Source organism: Elgaria multicarinata, chromosome 1, assembly GCF_023053635.1.
Source record: "Elgaria multicarinata webbii isolate HBS135686 ecotype San Diego chromosome 1, rElgMul1.1.pri, whole genome shotgun sequence".
NCBI classification, from domain to species: Eukaryota; Metazoa; Chordata; class Lepidosauria; order Squamata; family Anguidae; genus Elgaria; species Elgaria multicarinata.
The window spans coordinates 43,660,554-43,676,875 of record NC_086171.1 but is presented as its reverse complement, the minus strand read 5'-3'; the positions used below and the strand labels follow the sequence as shown (position 1 = coordinate 43,676,875).

General features: G+C 39.5%; 1 protein-coding gene across 3 annotated transcripts in view; it reads left to right on the top strand.

Moving 5' to 3' along the window:
- CDK14 (cyclin dependent kinase 14) overlaps positions 1-16,322 on the top strand; it is a 273,801-nt gene that overhangs the window by 84,225 nt on the left and 173,254 nt on the right. For all 3 annotated transcript variants that reach the window (XM_063127120.1, XM_063127135.1, XM_063127127.1), the window contains 2 exons: positions 5,055-5,149; positions 9,409-9,488. In XM_063127120.1, the coding sequence (XP_062983190.1) occupies positions 5,055-5,149; positions 9,409-9,488 (175 nt within the window). The remainder of the gene's footprint in view (positions 1-5,054; positions 5,150-9,408; positions 9,489-16,322) is intronic.

The following is a 16,322-nucleotide window of genomic DNA, read 5'->3' as shown; positions in this document are numbered from 1 at the left end:
CAATAGTAATTTCTGAAATCATGATGCTGACAAAGCTCTCTGAACATGTTATGTTTTCCCCATGTGGTATATTATTTTCAAAGAATATTGATGAGTGAAATGTCATCCTTACTTATGATGGCTGTGCGGCAGTCATCCCAGTTATCATGCCAAATGGCTGTACATGAAAACTGTATTTTATCTTTTACTGTACCAGAAATCTACAATAATTTAGCCTTTGAGCTAAAGAGTACAGATTATTGGAAAATGAAAATAATATTTTTATTTTGACTGCAGGGACATTTCTCGAAAATGCAAAGAATATTTCTAATTAGCATGGAAATTAATACAAGTAACTTTTAAAATTAAACTTTTATATTAGTAAAACATGAATCTACAATAGTTCGTTGACTTCCTGCCTTTTCTCCCATTTCTTTTTCCTTAAACTTTTATTTACTTGCAGATTACTTCTCATTCTTGATTAGTTGAATGTGATCATTTTCTGCCTGGAAGAAGGCTAAGGTTGAATGATATCACTTGTTCCCTCTCAGAAATTGTTTGTTTACACAAAACCAATATTGGATAAGGGTACCTTCACTCTCTCACCTAAATAGTCTTTCTACCTAAAGAGCCCTTTGCAATATTCCTTAGTATTTTTTCCAGCTATCATAAAGTTACTGCACATACACTCAAAGCAAAACAGAGGTGACCTGATTCAGTTGACCAGGTGTAAAAAAAAAGACTAATGTGAATGGAATACAAAGGGATGACTTTGTCCTTTACATTCAGATTTTCTTTTTATTACTGTGAAATTAGTTCTCTTGAGGACATATGATCTTCAACTTTGAAAAAAAGGGTTCTCAAAGCAGCTTACAGAGATCAATAACAAAATAGTCCCTACTTGTGGGCTTACAATCTAAAAGACATAACACAAAAGGAAGAGTGATTGGGGGTGGGTGGGGAGACAAAAGCAAAGTCAAGGACTAGATCTTAGTTTCAAAGTTCTTATAACAACCAACTGGAATATAACTGTTCAAGGAGAGGAGCCAAGAGTTTCTGGTCTCTTAGCAGTGCTGAGTGGTCCTGGCTTCCCTTCTCACCCTCACCTCAGCCTGAAGGAATTTACCCGTTTTACAAATGGATTACAGTAGTGAGGCTAAGACAGGATTCAAGGACTGTGAGGGAATCGTTAGTGGAGAAATGAATCAAAATATACAGTACATGTAGCAGTACAGTCAAGAAACCCCCCAGTCTGTGTTCCCCTTCGTTAATAACTTATTTTCTTAAATCAAAGGTACAGGGATTTTACCTCAGAAAATACTGCATTGTACCCTCACATTAGAGTACAAAATAAATGCACCTTTTGTCAGTTGTACAATTAAATGCATGTGCAATTAAATTACTGTTCTATTGACAAAACAAATGGAATCTGGGGCCCAATCCTCCATAATTGTCTTTTGAGAACTTTACAAATAAAAGAAACCATTTAATTTTAAAAGGAAGGATTTAAATGTTTTAAATAGAAGTGTGCACACAGCATTAACAAATGACAAATGCCTTATTTGTGTGGGATTACAAAAAACACTATAAAAATGTTTTATTATCCTGAGCATTGTTCTCATCTGTGCTTTATTGCTCTGAAAACCTAAAAACACCCCAGAGTCTGTTTCTGAGGTAAAAGTACATAGGTACTATAGTAAGCTGCCTCTTTCATAATGGGAAACATGGCCAATGTAGCCTCACAGCATGGATCCCCCTGCTAAGCTCTTCGGCTTCAGTGGACACACCTGATCCTACTAATTCAAGAACAGGGGCATCAGCCACCATTTTGCATTCTGTAGCAGAGGGACGAGCTGCCATTTTGAGCCAGGTATCTGAATCCTCTGTTGGGAAACCTGAGAAATGCAGAAAAGAGATCAGGTTAGGTATAGAACACATAGATAAGATCATCCCTTTTTGCTAATTTGAAGTAAGTGCTATCCTCTTGTCCCTTAATTGAAATCACAAATACTAATTTGGATGCCTCACTTAACCTACAAGCATGAATTGAGATAGTGGAAAAAGAATTTCTATACACTCTTCAGCAAGCCTATAAGAATGACAGGTGATTAAATGGTACTAAAATAACTAATGACCAGAAAGTGATCTTGGAAGTGTCCTACTGGAGCTTTCTAGGATTTTCATACAGTAATACACTTCCTTGTAGAAAGGCTACATGCCTATTCATTAATTGAGTATGTAGCAGCCTTCCCCAACACGGTGCCCTTCAGATATGCTGGATTGCAAGTCCCAGCATTCCTTTCAAGTGTGGTCATTGGTCATGCTTTTTCAGTGGTTTGAGCAACAGCATCTTGCTCTCAAGCGCTTGAGCAGACTTTCTTCCTTTTCCAAGCAAACCATGGGAAGCATTTTCTCCCATCTATGTTTTATTCTTCAAGTTGCTCCTTTTTTCTTAATGGATTACAGCTGCAAGTGTGTGTGTGTGCAATTGTTATTGGGACCCCCACATAGAGGAGACTTATCTCTTTCCCCCTCGGCAAATACCTTCTTATATCGCCTAGGAACTTTAGGAAAAAAGCATGTGCTAATTGATTTTTTTTTCTAAAGTTCCTAGCCTCATGGGGGGAAAGGTGATCTCTGCTGTGACAGAGGCTGGAGAGGAAAGAGATTGGACCCCCACACAGTGAAGGGAACTGATAAAACCACTTGCCAACTATATGCCATGTCTTTAAGGCAATGCATAGTTTGGCCCCTGAGGTTCAAGGAGTAGCCATTTTCTGTGTTCTAGTCCAATTTGTCTATGGGCATGTCGACACCAGCCATTTATCCCGGGATCATCCGTGTGCGTCCAAATGACACACGGGATCCCGAGAGCAGGCAGGGATGATCCCTCCATTTTCCTGGGATAATCCTTAGTTGTAGAAAGGGCCAGAGTCTGTAAGGATGGTGTGCATTTATTTGGAAGTAAGCACTTGTGTTTTTAATGGGAGTACTAAGCAGCCACACACACATACAGAATGATATAAAAGCACAAGAGCATAGTTGAATCCCCTAATTAAAGAGCTAATTGAAATGTGGGGTGAGGATATCTTGCTCCAGGAAACAATTTAGTTGAGAACTCATATGAGACTGTCTTAGATTAAGGAAAAGAACCTGTATTGCTGGACCTGACATGACTCTACAGCTGGAAATGCAGGGCAAGTAAAAGAGAAAGGAGGGGCATCCCCAATACGTCATCCACCTTCCCCAGGAACACTCCTCCCACTGTGTCTTAATTGTGTATTTTCCTATCCACACCTGCAAAAAGACGGTGCTGTTATTCTACTCTTTCCCTCCTTAATGGATTTTCTGCGGTAAGAAAAAATATGGAAACAGTGCTGGGAATACACAGAAGGATTGCGATTGGGTGATGGCATTGCTGGAACGCTTATAATATTTCGTGAATGAGACAGGGTGATCACACAATAAAAGACTTGTCTGGAAGCATTCCTAGATCATTTCAGTACTGCACTTACAAGTATGCCATTATACTGTACTGTGAATTGTATCCCACCTTTTCCAGCATTGTATGTTTTCTGAATGTGGTAGTATTACTTGGGTCTTCATAACAATATATTTATACCTCATCACTTGGAGTAATACCAGTAGAGTTTTAATAACTTATTGATTTAGGGCTTTATTTTTGCTCCTCATGCCACACCTCTGCTACGAACTAATATGGCCTTTGGTAAATCGCTACCACATGTCTCATCTGTAAAGGTTTCAGCAAGAAAACATGCCCTCTTTGAAAAATTGCCCTATTGAGAACCACTGTGGTTTAGTGGTTAGAGTGATGGACTGGGAGTTGGGAGATCTGGGTTCTACTCCCCATTTGGCCATGGAAGCTCACTGGGTGACTGGGCCAATCACAGACTTTTAGCCCAGGTTACTTTGCAGGGGCGTTGGTGTGAGGATAAAAAAGAGAGGTGGAGGATTATGTACGCTGCCTTTTCCTTAATGAGGAAAAAAGGCAGAATATAAATGTAATAATTATGCTATGTTATACATAGCATAATTATAAAAACAAAGAGATTCCTTTTCAAAAGCCATAAACTGAAATTGTATTTAAAATAGATGAAGTATATTTATACATAAAAATAAAGTTATTCATTTATAAATCTATCAGCCTTGGAAGTTTTTTGGTCAAGACTCGAGAGAAAAGTCAAGTAAGCCTTGGTTCAGATTTAAGACCTGACTTCTTGAGTTAGAATTACACCCTCACTTAAATCTTAAAACATGTACAGATGTAGTCTGAAACAGATATTCAGAAAACTATATCCAGGGTACTTGCAAAGTTTAGTTGCCCTGAGAATGGTGGACTGCATTTTATCATAAGAACATAAGTGCCATGCTGGATCAGACCAACAATCCATCTAGTCCAGCACTCTGTTCACACAGTGGCCAACCAGCCATTGGCCAGGGACCAACAAGGAGGACATGGTGCAACAGCACCCTCCCACCCATGTTCCCCAGCAACTGATGCACACAGGCTTACTGCCTTGAATACTGGAGATAGCACACAGGGCTAATAGCCATTGATAGCCTTTCACCTCCAGGAATTTATCCAACCCCCTTTTAAAGCCATCCAAATTGGTGGCCATCACTATATCTTGTGGTAGTGAGTTCCATAATTAAACTATGCGCTGTGTCAATTTATTTGATTGCAGTGTCTCACCTATAGAGCTTGCTCATCTTTATATCCGCTAAATCAGACTTCTTGGTGCAGCTGTTAGTTATTCACATCTGCACAGAAACTGTGCAACAAATCCTAATGTCATTCTTCTGTGAACTAGTCTTTTTGATGTCTGCGCTGATATAGGAATACTCTTGAAATAGGCAGTGACCATCTGGAGTGCTGAGTGATGTTTAGATGGATATCATTAGCCATTGCCCTTGGTAGATGACATATCAAGCATTAAATATCTGAAGTATAATCTCATTAGTTTTGGTAATAACATTTGTTCTTCATGGTTGGCTGAGCACAATGTTGGTATGTAAGTACTGAAAAAATATCCTCCTTTTTCTTTTCCACTTAGCCAACAAGTCCCAAGTTTGGAAAAGCAGACTCTTATGAAAAACTGGAAAAACTAGGGGAAGGTTCATATGCCACAGTATACAAAGGCAAAAGCAAGTAAGTATATTTGTATCATGCACAATAATTAAGATTAGCTATTTCACAGGAAATTCCACTGATTTTTAATGAAAATTCTGTGGAGTAGTAGTGAGTTGTAGATAAGTTAGTAGCTTAGTCCTAGTTGACACAATGCCTGGTCATAAGTAAATCTCGATGTTAATGTTCAGCTAGACTAAATTGGCTTAAATGTAAGACGAGTGATACTTGGCAAGACCTTGAGTATGGGTTGTCATGTCATGTGAATCCAGTCACTGGGTTGAATTCAATGGTAGTCTAACCTAAGACCTATTCATTTCAATGAGTCTAATGTAGAATACACCCAGTAGGTTTCAGTACAGAGAAGTAAAAACTAGTATCAGATAAAAGTCTCTTCCCATTGTCAGTATTTGTATTGTTGTTGAGAGTCTGGTATGTTCTCGTAATATTATAAAAGAACAAAGTTGGCATGCAATCCTGTGAGCCACAAGCATGCTTTGGAAGAAGATGCTCCAAATTGTTAAACCAACACCTGCGGTCATGTCTAGCCCTGCTCCCCTTGTTTTGGAAGAAGGTGTTTCAGGTAATCAATCAGAATCAGACTCTGAAGTAGAGGAGTCGGACCCAGACGCAGGCCAGCCTGTACTAGAAGGGGACAGAGCATTCACGCTTTCTCCTCCAGCTCGTCCTGATCTCGCTCCAGAGCTTATCTTGTCAAGGGCAAATCATACAGAGGCAGTGGGAAGCAAAGATTCTTCTGAAGGAGAGGCCACCGACAGGCTAACTGATCCTAGGGTGCAGCGCAAGCTAAAACTCCCAGAGTGGAAGGAAGGTGAGAGGAAGTCAGCCTGGTTCGCATCGCATCTGAAGCCGCATCAGAACTAACCTCTCTGAAGTTAACGCATTTTGGGAAATGGCTTTCTGTTCTCCTTGAAAAGACAAGCTGTCGTGTTTCTTAAAAAACCTCCTACCTTCTTAGGGAAAAAACAAGGCCTGCTAATTAATCTACAAAGCAATAAACATCTCTTCCCACCTGAAGAGGGTCTAATCTCTTGGAACCTTCCCCCTATGCAGAAACTATGCAAATTAAGCGAGACAATTGTGGTTTCAAGGAGAACGGAAAGCCTTTCCCCAAAAGGAAGAAAGAGAGAACTAGTTCTGATGCGGCTTCAGATGCGATGCGAGCCAGGCTGACTTCCTCTTGCCTTCCTTCCACTCCGGGCGTTTTAGCTTGCACTGCACCCTAGGATCAGTTAGCCTGTCGGTGGCCTCTCCTTCAGAAGAATCTTTGCTTCCCACTGCCTCTGTATGATTTGCCCTTGACAAGATAAGCTCTGGAGAGAGATCAGGACCAGCTGGAGGATAAAGCGTGAATGCTCTATCCCCCACTGGTACAGGCTGGCCTGCATCTGGACCTGACTCCTCTACTTCAAAGTCTGAGTCTGATTGATTACCTGAAAAAAAAGAAGTAAAGAGAGAACATTGTGAGACGTGGGTCTGAATATGTACAATTATAGCCATATGGCCCACAACTCAAATTACTTACTCACATGTATTGGATTCTGGACAGATTAGTATGTGAGCCATCGATATTCTGGTATTAGTGGGGATATTAGATAAGTTTGCAAAAACAAAACTCAAAATTTAAAATTGTGATGAATGAAAGCTTCCATGCTCTTTTTGAAATTGCTCTGGATTTATTCTGCCATTTGTTGTCTTCCATTACAAGATCTTATGCTTTCATTTAATTACATGGTCTCCTTATTTTTTCAGCTACATATTACAGTACGCTACAAATTCATACAAAAATCTGATGATCATATTCCAGAGCTAGTTTAAATTATTGAACTTTGGCTCTTGGAGTAAATAGAACCCACTCTTGTTAGTCTTCTTAAAGATCTAAACTTTAAGAAGTTGTTTATAGCAATCTTCAAATCTTGACTAGTTCTCATTAAATAAATGCTCTGAAATAAGTGGCTGAAGGATACTTGAGAGGATATTTTGAATTAGGGCTGCCATCTTGAAACAGGAGTTTATAACATAACTTTCCCAAATGTGTGGACAGCAGCAAAGAGTAGCTCTAGTATATTTTTTTACACACAGCTTCTATGCCAGCTCCCTACCCCCACCTCGAGTCTATAAGAAAATAACATGGTTATGAAATAAAGTTGAAGGTAATATCATAAAAAGTATTATTGGGAATAAACCAAAAGGACCTTGGAGGATGAGGAGGGGAGCTGTAATTGTAGTGGCATGTCACTTTAGAGAGTAGCATAAACAAATCTGAAACCTGACACCAGGAAAACAACACAGGGAGGAGAGCAGGAATATGGGAATAGGGGTAATGGGGTAGGATATACAGTCAGACCAATTGCATGCACTTGGGTTTAGTTTTAGTTAAGTAAGTAATGAAAACTAGGAGATAATGCCAAAGGTGATTTGAAACTGGGTAAAGGTAGTGTCACATAAGTGTCTGGAAGGACATTTCAAGGCTTATGTGTCAGCAAGGCGGAAAAGATGGATTTATTTAACAAAGCATGAAACCTTTCTTTGGCTGAAGGTAGTGGAGTTGTAGAAGTAAAGGTCCTGGACAAGAATATATGAGGATATAAAGGCATAAAGATGTAGGGGGGGAGGGGCAGGGAGAGACTATGATGTCTCTAAAATTAAGGATGAGGAGTTCATGTTGCATTGGAGAGGAAATAAGTGTGGGGTTTAAGGAGTGGTATTGCATTGTCTGAATAGCAAGGGAGATGAAAGCTTTTAGTTGCAGAGTTATAGATGTAACTGAAAAAGCAGGGGTTTGATTACAGTAGGACAGACACAAAAAGATTGCAGTAATCAAAGCAGAAGATGTTTCATGTTTCAACTATTCACATCCCAGTAATTTTGTATTAACTGTTCCTTAGTCTGGAGAATCATAGGAGGTGACACTTTTATGACACTTTACCCCCTTATCAGGTTCTTTTCATTATATTGTTGGTCCTTGATGAGAAAAAATGGTCATTTAATAATCGAAGGCTTAGGAGACACAGATCAAGTAAACTCCTGATCTGATTACCATCTGAATAGATGCATGAGCAGATTTTAATAGGTGGTATGGCTAATTTTCAGCATATCAAATTCATTGGCTGTAAGCAAATACTTTGATAGCCACATCTGTGCATTTCATGTGGTGTACGAGGATTTAGAATTATATCAGTGGAAACAGCTGGAAAAGCAAAACGCATACTTGAATGAATATACTTTATTATATTACTGATATTGCTTTTAACTGAACCAATTTATTTTCTGCTGCCTGAAAACCTAACCAAATAAGTTGTAACCGATTAAAAAAAGGCTATTTTCAACTTCTTCAAAACAAAGCGATAATACAATTAGGTGAGCTTCTGCTTTCTAAGTGACAGGTCTTTGTATAATAAATATTGAGTTCCCAAATGATGCACGATACGTTTAAACTTAATGCTTTCCCAAAATTAAAGAAAAATTACACCAGAGAAAAAGCTATGGGTATGTGAGCATGGCTACCCCATATTGTGAAGCAACCTAAAATTATTTAGAAATCTAATAGATGTGATTACACACAAAAATACCTAAGCATGTATTTTGCTTTCTTTACCCATGAGTAGACTAAAACTACAGAAAAGCAGCATAATGGCCATATGTGTATCCATTGAGCATAGGAGTAATCACTAAGTACAAGCTAGGCAGGATACAGGACACTTAAATCATCCAACTGAGCCTTCACAAGCATAAAAGTGGGAGGCAGATCTTTGCTGCAATGTTCAGTTGATGGCAAAAGTAAAATTTTAAAATAATTACATATAGATATTATAATTTTAAAGCTGGTAGGGAATAGAGTAGTCCAGTTGCCAGGAGCAAAGCATGCAAAACTCCGAACACTCTTGGTTCCTGATTCAATAGTTTGAAGGAGGTGCTGAGGGAAGGAAACTTCTAAATAGAAATCTTTTGTATTGTGGATGGGAATAACTGATAACTGTCAGTTATCAGTTTACTGTATGCTCTAAAATATTTTAAAATATTTTATTTTAATGCTGTAATGGGAACATTACCTGAGACTTCTTCATAAAAAAACAAAACCCACTGAGAAAAAGTTTTGGATTGCATGTTTATGTGAATATTTCAAAGCTGCTCGTATGTTACTTTAAAAAAAACAGATTCTTAATGAGAATAAATTTGCTCCAGATAGAAAAGCCTATTATCCAAATGCTGTGTGAACCCTAACTTTCTATGTGTGGTGGTGGTTGTTTTTACTCCAGGGTAAATGGAAAGTTGGTGGCACTAAAAGTGATAAGACTTCAAGAAGAGGAAGGCACTCCATTTACAGCCATCAGGGAAGGTACACTTAATTCTTTATTTATTGCTCTTCTTCTCTCTTGTAATTGCAGCATGCATCTTCTTTTCAACCTTTTGAGGCTGAAGAGCCTTACATTTCTGAAATTATATGGTTATGTTCCTTGTAGGAGGAAGATTGCTACTTAAAAATCAAAACCACCATGGTGCGTGGGAGTTCACATGAAATAAAACAAATCTGTTCTTCTGTATTGCTGGCTTATATAAGAACTGGTATCAGGTGTACATGACAGTGTATATGCATTTGTGGAGGTGCAGAAATGCCAGTGGGAGTTCACATTGCTGGTATTATGTTAACAGAACTGCTTGCTGTGAAGTAGCACCCAAATCAAGAATAAATTTAACTTGGCTCCATTCCATGAATGATAGCTCATATGTTAACAAAGTCTCACAAAAATGTTGAAAAGTATACAAAGGAGAGACAATCTCTTTCTTTCAAGAGATAATTTGTGAAGTACTGTATTGCTTATTCTGGCTTGTTAACTGACATCAATCCAGGCTTCCCTGGCTCAGACATAATGCAGAACTCTGACTTACTATAAATCAGAAACTAAGGCCATGGTTAGACAAGGGGGTTGGAGGGCGATGATCTCATGATTTTATGATCGTAAGATTGTTGACCTCGTCTACATGTGGCGTACGACATAGCAGCCGCCATTTTGGTGGGTTTTTTTAAAGGAAAGGGAGCGCACGAGTGCTCAAGCGGAAGGTAAAGGTTTTTTTAAACAACAACTCGTGCTCCCCCACCCCACCCCCAATGGGCACAGAGCTCCTGAGGAGCTCCGTGCCCTTTCCCGGCTCCTCACGGTTACTTGCAAGGAGCTGGGACAACCTGCGACGCCTGGCCACATGTTCCGCGGTCTCAGGATCATCCCGAGTGTGGAAAAAGCAGGGGGAAAGGAACTGCTGATATCCTGGCCAAGGGAGGGATCATCCCTCCCTGCTCCTGGGATGCCCTGTGTGTCATGTGGACACACAGGGATGATCTCAGGGCAATCACTGGGACATCGCCAGGTCTAGCCATGGGCTAAGTGCCAAAGCAGCGCAGAAGGGGATTGGGGGAGGATTGCTCAGTTCCAACCATACCTTATGAAACCTTGAATTATCATCTGAACCATGCTATTCTGTTGCATTGCTGCAGGTGTACCACCCAGTTTCCATCTCTTAGGTGTAGACTTTGCCAAAGATAAAAATCAGAATTATTATTACATATGGTAAGAACTTTGGTACTGCCTTGTGGAATATATCCAGAACAGGAATTTCCTGAACCAAATGACTTACTGAGTCTCCTGCCACCATCAAGTCTATGTTGGCAGGATTGAGTTCCAGCCCATTATTGACCGTAGTCTTCTGTTCAAGGAGTTCACTGTTTCCTTTGGTACTGATGAAAACATGAAATATAGCTGATAATCCTCAGTAGACTGACACTACACCTTCAAACAACCTATCTCAGTGGTTTAATCTAGATGTTAAAATCCTTGGATAACCCAATAGGACAATTCCTATAGTGAGGAAAAACAGGTTCCAGGAAGTGTGCTGGAAGACTACCTTACAGGAAGGATCAGACCTGTTCTCCTTAGTGTGCGGGAAGGGTTTCAGGATGTCAATCAGAGTCAGAATCTGAAGGAGGAGGACTAGAAATGTACCAGCTAAGACAGGAAGCAGGGGAGATCTTCCAGGAGCTTATTGGAGACAATGCCAGTGACTCAGAGCCCATCCTTCCCCAGTCCCTGGGAACTCAGCTTCTGTTGGAGAGGGAGGGAACTTTGGAGTTGACAGATCCCAGGGTCTGCTGCAGGGTCAAGCGGCTGGAGTTGTGAGCAGGTGAGAGGCGGTCTACCAGGCTAGCCACATGCCAAAGACCTCGAGAAAGATCTTCTCTGAGTTAAAGTGGCTCTTGGACTGCATGATAAACTCTCCCTTTTAGTTGAAAGAGCAGCTGCCTAGCTTAGTTAGCCTAATTAAGCTTAGAGGAAAGCATTCTCACTTCCTTCAGGTGTGAAGAGATGTTTATTTGCTGAATTAAGCTTTGTGAATTACACAGCAGCCCTCTTTATTGTCTCGCATCTCAGCAGGAGGGCTTGGGATCATGACAGATTGGCACCAAAGTGATATCTTCAAATGTAAGCCTTGAGAGACTGTCTAGAAGGATAACAAGTCAATAGTACTAAGAGCCATTAACAAGTCCAGGAGTATCAACGGGGCTCCACTCCCGAATTCCTTCCTTGGTGAAGCAATAAAGGCACTGGAGCAATAAAGGCACTTTTGGTCTTGAAACTGGACAGTTGACTAGTCCACTGTTTCTTTGGCTCCTTTGATTTTAAATTGAATAATTTTAATTTGCTTTTAAAATCTTCTTTGTTTTAGTGTTTATATCTATGTTCCCTGCTCTGGAATCTGTGTTAGATAACTGAGTGGTATATAAATATAAATAAATAAATAAATGTTGTTCTCTATATACATGGGAACTAGCTATCTTTCTGTTCTACTTAAAGACACATTCTTTTTAACTCCAAGTATCCGTCTGCACCATTACAATTTGGTCTAATAAAAGATAGCGTTGTGTTGTCGCAATATCCTGCTAAGAGTATCTTTATAGCAATATATTTCTGTCAGGTTTTACAATCTATAAGAAAAAAGTTATATTTGAAATTAGAATTGGGCTTTACTGTCACTGTTACCATAATAAATATTAATAGCTCTGCCATTTTACCACCCTAAATCTTATGTAAAAGTAACTAGCTGGATAGACATTTTTAATGGGGCACTGGATCTTTTATGGACATCTCAGATCAGTGACTTCTTTGGTTCCGATGTAATACAAAGCCATAGTTTGGTACTATAGGAATGAACCTTGTGCTTGTGTGCTCAGTAAATTCCTTTTTCACGGAAACTCCGTTTGCCACCACATCTCAGTTGGCAGATTATGATTTGCATCTGCCCTCCAAATCAGGATTACAAACCACAGTATTAACCTGGATTGCACTTTGGTTCCAAGAGCACATGCAAACCATGCTTTGCTGGTTTTGGCAAAAGAACTTGGAGAAAAGCCTCTGATGTGGAACATAATGTACAGACACACATGTGGCGGTCGGCGGCCCTTCAGGCACTCTGGTCCCAATAAAGAACAAGCTGCACACATAATACTTGTGTGTCTCTCCCCCACTGCCCCCACCCCATGTATGTGTGTGGGTGTTTACAAAATGCACCATAGAATCTGCCATTTGCAGAGGGAGATCTGTGCAAGGGAAGGGCTTCTTAACCCTTCCTAACTGAACATCTATGCACTAGAATCACTTTCTCCAGCCTTCTAATGTGTGACAGAATCTAGGAACTGTTTTTTACATTGTAGATGCAATGGGCTTTATATGGTACAGGGGTCCTCTGGGCCCAAAAGGCTACTTAGGGCTCATCTACACCAAGCAGGATATTCCACTATGAAAGCAGTATGAAAGCGGTATATGGTGTGTGTCAATGGTCCCCAACAGTTGTCAGTGCACTTCAATACTGCTATAAAGCAGTAGTGTGGCTCCTGCCTTTTATATACCATTTTCATACCATTTTCATAGTGGGATGTTCTGCTTGGCGTAGATAAGCCCTTAGTGTCATTCTGGAAAGATTCAACTTGCTGTCTGTGCTCATTATGCATGAAAACTGTCCAGTTTTTGTGGGACCAGCTCCCAACACTTAACTAGATAGCCTCCTGCCTTAGCTGATGTACCAAGAACTACAAAGCAGTTCTTGATTGTGTGAATGTTTTTTCTGAGTGAGTTTACCTATCCACTTGAGATGGCAGCCTGAATCTGTGTCCTCTATTACCTATGTGTAAACCTAAATACAGCTACAAAGAATGCAAACCCTGTATTGATCTGATTTTGGTAGGTCCCAATCAGAGTAGATTCTTTAAATTATTAAGATGAAACAAAGCCACTTGTGCAAAATAAAAAATGACAGTTTATTGATAGAAAATGGATGTATAATATATTACGCAAAGAAAGCTCTCACCTTTTTCCAGCTAATCAAGCTGTCAAAGCTGGGTGTCTGTTGGAGTCTCCACAAATAGACAGAAGCTGTCCCTTGAGTCACAAAACTTCTCTGAGCTGACAGCACGTTTTGTCCCTTGGAGCTAGACTAACATGGCATGCTTTAAACAATGCTTATATACTTTTTCTTACATGCCCTAGTGGATGCATAAAGCATCACAGTCAGAACAATAAATTACTTTCCTAAAGAGAAAAACGCCCCAACGTTCTCTTCATGTAGACATTACGCTATGCTCTTATCTGAGAAGAATTCTAGTGACCTGGGCAAGGATCAATCAGCTTTGTGTTTGTTGACATATACAACTGATCTTGCCAGGTACCAACTTTCTTGTGTTAGGCAGCCTATTTAATCACCTAAAAGCTGCTCTCTATTCTGGCTTAACACAGTTCTCTATGCACCAAATAAACTGTGTAGAATGTGACTGTGGAAATTCCTCTCCATGTCTTCTGATGTAGCCTACTAGAACCCCACTGTTTCTTTTAGCTTCCACAAACTTATTATGGCACAAACAATTGCAGTTACAATGTCCCTCTTAGGGGTATGAAACTTGTAATTAATTTTGGGTGCTGTGCAAGGATAACTTGTTTAGTGGAGCATTTATTTGAATGTTACCTTGACACAGATGGTATTTGTTGCAGAGATAACTAATAGCTGCCTCTGGCAAACATTAATAATGGTTAAATGCACTCTTAAAAGAGTAGTGTTCATGAAACTTCTAGAAAATTGGAGCAACTTTTTGTTATGTTGGAATAGTATTACAACATTTGAACTAGTTCAGCAAGCAAATCTTGATATTGGTTGAGGTTATACTTCTTGAAATGGGTGCACATATACCTTCCTTTGGTTCTCGTTTTCTATATCCGTAGCTTTATAGTATGAGTTTTTAAATGTAGGTACTTTTTGTATAAGTAAAAACATACAGACTCACAGAGCCATATTTATTTATTTATTATATTTGTATCTCATGTTTTTCCTGAAAGGAATTCAAGGCAGCTTAGTTAATCTTCCTCTTCCTCTCCATTTTATCCTCACAATAACACTGTGAGGTAGGTTAGGCTGAGAGTCAGTAACCAGCCCAAAGTCACCCAGTAAGCTTCATGTCTGAGTGGGGACTTGAACCCAGGTCTTTAGTGTCCCAGTCCAGCACTCTAACTACCACACCACACTGGCTCTTCACTCTCCACTGACTCTTTAGTGTTTTGAAATGGATTATGTTTTGCCCCCATTGTTCCATTAAATGAGTGTATTTAAATGAGTGAGCTACCCAAAACTGAACTGGCAACTTACAAAATACTTTTATACAAGGATAATCAAGACAAACATGTCCCTCAACCTGAAATTGTAACAGGAAGACAATTGTAGCATCTACTAGCCATTGCATTAATTATTATTATTATTATTATTTATTTATTTATTTATTTATTTATATAGCACCATCAGTGTACATGGTGCTGTACAGAGTAAAACAGTAAATAGCAAGACCCTGCCGCATAGGCTTACAATCTAATAAAATCATAGTAAAACAATAAGGAGGGGAAGAGAATGCAAACAGGTACAGGGTAGGGTAAGCAGGCACAGGGTAGGGTAAAACTAACAGTAGAAAGTGTTAATGAGGTAAGACTATTATGAAAACTTCTAATAAGCCTTGTTGATGAAACTGATAACAGCAATTGATCTGAAAGACGTAAATATCAATTGGATGCTATAATTTAGCTGTAGGAAGCATACTTGCTTTATTATTTTTTGAACCAATTGAACTGCATTGAAGCTCAAAGTTTCAATTAAAAATACCTTAACTTTTATTAAGATATATGCTATAGGGCCAGAGAAAGTTAATTCTTTTAAATGAAAGCATTTCATAAAAGTATATATATGAAATGATAAGTAGAATGGTAAGACAACAATAAATTCCTGAAGTTATGACCTGATTCACACATAATGCAAGCTCCTGGTTTATTTTACTCATGGTTTGTTGCTCTGACCTGGGTTTGCCTGGCAGACAAAGTTTAGGTTTGGACGCCACGCCACGGGTGGCAGTTTGCATATCCAACCCCCACTCGGGGGTTCTCATGTCTTGTGAATCCGGTGAGCTTGTGTTATATGAAGATTAAATGACCCTTGCATAACACATTATCTGGTTTAGGGTTGTCATTTCTAATACTAGAACCCGGTTGCGGAAATGGAGATTGTGTGATAGACGCTAGCGAAGTCTGGTCTCCCTCACCCAGGCCATGTTTTAATCTGAAGTTCACTCTCTCCCACCTTGAGTTGTATCCAATAGTGTCTTTCTGCCAGTTGAAAGGAACTGCTGGCAGAATGGATTTCCCCTTCTCCACTGCGTTCCCACCAAATATGAGCTAGAGCATTGTGGGACCCTCTGAAGCAGAACTGGGGCACGCACTGTGGGTTGCAGGGGAGGAGGAAAGGATCAGGAAGTCCCATTGCATGAGTGGATGTCCACTCATACGAGGTTAGATCCAACTCTTTATATGTAATTGGAAAAAGGCCAGAAAAGCAAATAGGTGTTGACATGTATAGTTTGAACTTTCACATGTTGTTTTAACATCAGAATATGTATTCTCTTCAGTGCCAGCTTTTTAAAATAGTCTAGCTTCTGATCATATAAAATAACTTACCTTGTTCCCCCGCCCCACTCTTTTTAAAAAGCCATTTAATTCAAATGGAACCATTTGTAAAGGTTTGCACTTTGACCCCAGTATAATCAATACTGAATTCCTCTTTTCACAACTTTGCTCTCTCTTTATCTTGATGTATG